The following is a 6,334-nucleotide window of genomic DNA, read 5'->3' on the forward strand; positions in this document are numbered from 1 at the left end:
GTGATTTTATTTTCTAATTGAGAATATTCCCATCTATTCTGTTTCAGTTTTTCCTAAGTCTTTCTAATTTAAATTCAAACCCATTTCAACTCTTTGATATGTTAGGATTTACCGTGCCTTAGGCTTGTTATCAGTTGTCATTGAACACCAAGAATGTTGGGTGGGAGATTGGGCTTTATCTATACTCTGCATTGAGACTTGCTGTTTGGATTAAATAACTTTTTTGTTAATGAGGCCTTTCTCATAAAACAAAGAATATTAGGAAAAATGTTAATGGTTGGCTGGGTTCCAGTTAATTAAGGTTTTAACCTGTTAGGGCCTGTTAGAGCTTTAAAGTCCTTTTAGTTGAAGTTTTTCATAATTTGGGATAGTGGGCTTTGGTGAGACTGCTAATTTCCTGCTCATCATGGGAAGATCATATGGATTCAGGACGGTAGAAGCTCTTTGGTATATGAATGAAGCAGCTTCATACTTAGCCCACTACATTATTAAGGTCATTTGTACAGAGAAAAGAAATCAAACCAAAATTAGACCACAGAGGATTGCTACTTTTAAGCATTTCCCAATCCAATGTTTTAAGAACACTGCTCTTGCAGGATGCTAATAACAATATGCTGTGAAAAGAATGTTGTCTGGTGGAAATTTAAAATCTTTCTTTACTACAGCACTTCTCAGATCCTCTGAAATCTTGTTGCCCACTGTGACTCTCCTGAGGGACTTCGGGGGGATAGTGTGTGCTGTGTTTCACAAGTGGAATCAAGCACAGAACCCCTCTGTAAGGAAAATAGACAAATGGTCAGGCTCCCTCAGATGTTCGGAATCTTGCTGACAATGACGTAGCCTGTTTAATGTAAATATGTTACCTGTGCATGTGTGCCAGGTGTTCTTGGTTATTGTCTGATGTAATTGCGCATGTGGGCCCAAGTGTTGTTTGGTTATCTGACTTGTACCCAGGTGTCCCTGGGTTATCTGACTTAAGTATAAAGGACAACCGGCTCTGACCCACAGTGCCCCTGGGATGCCCCGGGAGTCTACTAGGCTGCTGCTACTGGATCTGCTGGAGAGTTACTGTAAGTTGCCACTGCTGTTGCTTAGGAGGCTGGGGACTGAGTTTGCATCCAAATAAAGCATGTCAACCTTGCCAACAGCTCCCAAGATCTTTTCCAGTTACCTAGCTGCATATGAGGGGTCTGTGACCCAGTCTGTGCACAACAGATTTGAAGGGTCTGTGACCCACCCTACACCCTCCAATGGAGGCACACAATCTGGGAAACACTCCTCAGATTAGTTTGCTTGTGGGCAGCAGGGACCCTGCCCTGTCACAGAGGAACGTGTGATATTCTGCGTTGGGAAAATATAGGAAAATGGTCAGGGTCCCTCAGATGTTTAGAATCTTGCCAAACATTTGATGTAAATATGCACGTGCACCAGGTATTCCTTGGTTATTATTGAATGTAATTGCACATGTGCACCCAGGTGTCCTGGGCTATGGACTTAAGTATAAAGGAGGAATGGCTCTGGTCCACGGGACCTCCCACCCCCAGTCCGCCCCCAGGAGGGCCACAGGGAGGCCGCTACTGCTGCTGGAGGCTGTTGCTGCCAGTGCCACAGTGATGCCCTGAGAGGCCACCACAGCAGCTGCTTCTGCTACTACTGCTGCTGTTGCTGAGGACTGAGCTCATGTTGTCTGCCAATGGGTCCTGGGTTCTTTACCTGCATATGAAGGGTCTATGACCCAGCTTTACATTCTGGCTGCCATAAACTTTCTTACAGTACACATTGTTGTCTGAGTGAAGATTTACAGTGTGGCCACATGAAGAAAATAAACATTTGGTAGCATTGTAACACCTTTCCTTCTCCAATTCCTAATTATTGGTTGTTCTCTTAAAAATAAAAGAGCTGATGGAGCCTTGCGTAGCACCTGTGAGTTCCTTGCCCCGGCATCCCAGGAAGCCAGGAGAGTAAGTCTCCAGTGCAGCCTGTTTCATCACCCCTGGGAGCTCTGAAGCAGGGATTAAAAATCTGCTTAATTTAAACACAATTTTTCAAAGTCACGAGCAGGGGTGCCTGTGCCTGTATGCCTCAGCCCTGAGAGCTTTACTCCGGTTTGTTACCAGCTGTACAGAAGCGTGTGTTGTAAACAGCACACAGTTCAGTGACTAAATCTTGTATCCTTTTCAGAAGTAGTAGTTATTCTAACAAACCCAGTTTCTGTAATCATTATGGATAAACTGGATGTCAGTTTATGAGAACAGAGTCAAAGTCCCGTTTGCTCCTTAGTACAGTTTTAACCTGCACATGTGGAAGTGAGAGTTGAATTCATTGAAACTCAGCTGCCTTGTAATTCCTGACCCTTAACGTCCCAAACTGTTCAGTTTGTAAATAGATTGCATGTTAAGGACGACCTGCAAGATGTATAGTATTTCTAGTAATGAAGTCCCGAAGATAGTGAAAACAAAAGTGAATTTGGGGGGGAGGGGAAGGATTTGTTCTACGAAACATTTAAAATATATGTGTATATATGCATATCATTTAAATCATACAGTTTTTCTAAATATTTTAATTTCAAACAACTAAACTATGTTCCTTTTACTATGAAGTTCTAATTGGTATTAATGCTATAAAATAATGCATTCCACATTACTGTTTGCTGGAGGATTGGAAGATGGTTTTCATTTTTCTGTGAAATGGAGATAATTAATAGTACTTACCTTCTAGGATTGTTTTAAAGCTGAGTTAATATATGTAATTAAGAACAGTGTTGTATGTGGTAAATACTCAATAAATTTTAGCTATTGTTATTTCTAGCATGAATCTCAATCATGAATTGTGAATACGGACAGTTAACGTTTGCTAAAGTTATTGGGAAATGAAGTTCCTATACATTTATTACAGTATAAGTGGTCTTTGAAAATCAAAATGTAAAAAGTATTTGATTTTTAGAACATGTGAATTTGCATTAAATTCAAAAGATGCCTTTATTTCTCTGAGGCATATAGATATAAGTATATATGCCACAGACATATCTCAGATAGGCAAATCTGGAACAACACTGGGGTTTTTTTTTCAACGCTTTCAAAATGAAAAGAACCCATTTCAAAGGTTAGAAGTACTATCCTTTTAAAACAACTGGTGAATTAGAAGCTTGTGTGTCACGTTTCACTCCAGTAGATAATGTTTGCAAAACCTGACCTCTTTATACATCAGCCTCAGCTTCAGGGTACACAGGGCAGAGGTGTTTAGCTCCTCATCATTGCTGTAGATGTCAGTGAATGATCAGTCAGGTGGTGGCGAGGTCGACTCATGTAATAATGTGCCAATAACTTGGAAAACTGTTCGCTGAGAAACATGTGGAAAACGTGGTAATATTACGCTGATTATGAGGGTGGAGAGAAAACATCACTGGTTTTGAGATGGGAAGACCCCGTTTCTGGTCTAGCCTTGCTGCTGTTGTGGCTCCCAGTGATGTCATCCTTGAGGGCAGGGGCATCACTTTATGCAGGTGAGTGCCCCTGACATCACCCAGCACAGGGAAGGGGTGAAGAGTAATCTCGTGGACAGTCGCTTGGCCCCTGCTAGTCTATCAAAGGAAAGATTTAGAATAGAATATGGTTTCCCACAGTGTGCCACTAGTGGGATAAGAAATGGTTTTAGGTGGGGCCGAGCCCGTGGCGCACTTGGGAGAGTGCGGCGCTGGGAGCACGGTGACGCTCCCGCCGCGGGTTCGGATCCCGTATAGGAATGGCCAGTGCACTCACTGGCTGAGTGCCGGTCACGAAAAAGACAAAAAAAAAAAGAAATGGTTTTAGGTGTATACTGATGGAGTTTTAAAAATTTTAATGATTTTTTTATATAAATATTTTTAATGAGTATTAGAAAAAAGTGGCAGATCAAATTTGTGATTTTATCCTTTTTATTCTGTATGTCACTATTATTTCGGAATACATTAGCCTAGAAATAACTATTAGCATACCATGCGGATATGACAAAAGTAGGAAATATGTGAATAACCAGTGTTTGGAAAAAGTCTCTAAACCCCTTTCTTTTCTGAAATTATTTATCTTCTCAGTTTGTTGATAATTTAATAGGACCCCTCCACCAATTTATATTTCTGCCACACAAAAAATGGAGATATAACATGTTGATCTTTCCATTTGAAACATGGAAATAATTATTTTTATCCCTTCTTACGCTCCTGGAATATGCTGAGTTAATGAACTTCAGTTTACTTAGGGGGCTAAATGGTGAGTGCTGGAAGTAAAATGCAGTGATATAATTCTGTGTATGAAGTGATAATGGGGAAGGCTTATACTTGTCAGGATCAATATCCATTAAAAAACAAAAGCTAGTGTTACTGTAATCATCAGCTGTTTTATGTGTACTTTAATTTGTTTTATTCTTTTCTCCTAGGTTCCTGGTGCAGTTCAGACAGGACAAAGTATGTGTGAAGTTTATTCAGGGCAACCAGAAAAATGGCAGTGTCCCAACGTGCAAACGAAAAAACAACCGTCTCCTTGAAGTTGCTGTTCCTTAACTGGCACCTCCTTTGCCTTCATGGACTTGTTTCTTTGTGATAGTGCAATTTGGTTTTATTTTGTTGGGGTTCATGTATGTTTGGGAATTGCCAAAGGCTAACTGTTAGAGTCCCTTGGCAAAATAAAAATATTTGACTAATCAATTTTTATTATTGGAATAGTTTTAATCCTTCAAGTACACATTCTGTCCTGGGGCAGGATTATAGAAACTAACAGTGTCTGTTTCCATGTTATATGTGTTCTTTGTGTAGTCATCATGTTAGATCTGTGTACCCTAAATCAACATATTGCTCATAAATCATTAATACATATCACTGTAGGAAATGGTCTTAAAAGATATAGTGCATTCATCAAATATTTATTCGATGTCTGCCTGTGCTAGGCACTGTGCTAGATAGTATAAAACTTACTAGGAACCTTTTTATTTTTAAGGCCATTGCATTCTGGCTTGTTTGTGCTGGTTTAGCTAAGAAGGTTTTAAAATATTGAGACCAAAACAATAACTGTTAATGATGGACAACATTATTAGAAACCCTGTAGTTTGATCTTTAACAATACATGCTTCTGGGAGGGCTGGTCCTAGGAGGAAGTAGAAATGTGCGACTGGGTAAAATCCCTCTGCATGTGGTTTCTATTTGAAAAGAAGAAAACTGACATTTGAACAGGACTTTGAATTTGTTCAGGTCTCCTATAATTGCTTCTAACAGTAGAAAACAAAAGTCATTCTTATTTTAGAAAACAATGACAGAAGCAGTCCAGTAAGATTATGTTTCTGGTACACATCATGTATGATCCTAGATATGCTAATATCTGCAGAGTGTTGTTTTCACCCAAATTTGAGTAGGTATTTTAAACAGCTTAACACAGCGAAAGGCTGAAAGCTTTTCAGATAGTGGCTAACATTTTGTATGATGTGCAATAAAACATCGAAGGTCTTTTTTGAAAGTTTTATTTATAATATACATTTTTGTATGAGAGGTGATTGGTACAGGGTGCATACTTTAGTCAAGGATCAAAATTAAGTTTGTGTTAATTGGCAGGACTTTTTTTTTTTTCCTTCAAATTTACAATAAAGATTCACTTTGGAAACTGCATTTTAAACTTTGGAATCAAATTGTTTCTTATTTGGGAGGACAATGTATATACATTGGTTATTATGTTAAATAATAAAATTGTTCTAATTTGGTGCCATTTGCTGGATCACACTATTTTTGTATTCAAGCTATTTTCGTATGTTGTGTGTCAATGTATTGTTGCACAGAAAGGTTTTACAGTCTAAACATTATATGCTCTCTGTGTAATTGAATTTCACTTATCTTTTATAAACGAGAGACATTCAGTGAAAATATTTTCTGGGGATTGTTTTTGATTTTTGTACTTTAAAAAATTGTTCACGTAAAGAAATTCTCAGAACTCTTTGTGTTTACTGGTGCAGGTAGAGGATATAATTACTTTCATTCTTCTCCACCATGTGCCAAAAGTGGTAGATTAATAATTCCTGATACAGGTGAGTAGAAATCTGGGAATGAGAGGTGTTTTTAAAAAATATTTTTAAAAATATGTAATACATTCACATTGTTTAACACGTAAATAAGTACAAAAGGTATATACTAAAAATTCTCCATCACATCAGTCATCCATCTGTTCAGTTCCTGCCCCTTCCCACAAAGTTAACCATTGCTTCTGGTTGCTTTTGCATTACGTTATGCATATGCTTGCAAGAGGAAATGAAAATGTAGATTATCTTCCCTTGCTTTAGTGGACAAAAGCTATATATCGTAGACACTTCTTTACCTTGC

General features: G+C 38.5%; 1 protein-coding gene across 3 annotated transcripts in view; it reads left to right on the forward strand.

The window, feature by feature from the left end:
* The window catches only part of MYO1B (myosin IB), a 171,136-nt gene extending 165,587 nt beyond the window's left edge, over window positions 1-5,549 (forward strand). For all 3 annotated transcript variants that reach the window (XM_063088395.1, XM_063088404.1, XM_063088414.1), the window contains one exon: window positions 4,411-5,549. In XM_063088395.1, the coding sequence (XP_062944465.1) occupies window positions 4,411-4,534 (124 nt within the window). In that variant the 3' untranslated portion in view covers window positions 4,535-5,549. The remainder of the gene's footprint in view (window positions 1-4,410) is intronic.
* Window positions 5,550-6,334: the final 785 nt, after the last annotated feature.

This window comes from Cynocephalus volans, chromosome 1, assembly GCF_027409185.1.
Source record: "Cynocephalus volans isolate mCynVol1 chromosome 1, mCynVol1.pri, whole genome shotgun sequence".
Classification (NCBI taxonomy): Eukaryota; Metazoa; Chordata; class Mammalia; order Dermoptera; family Cynocephalidae; genus Cynocephalus; species Cynocephalus volans.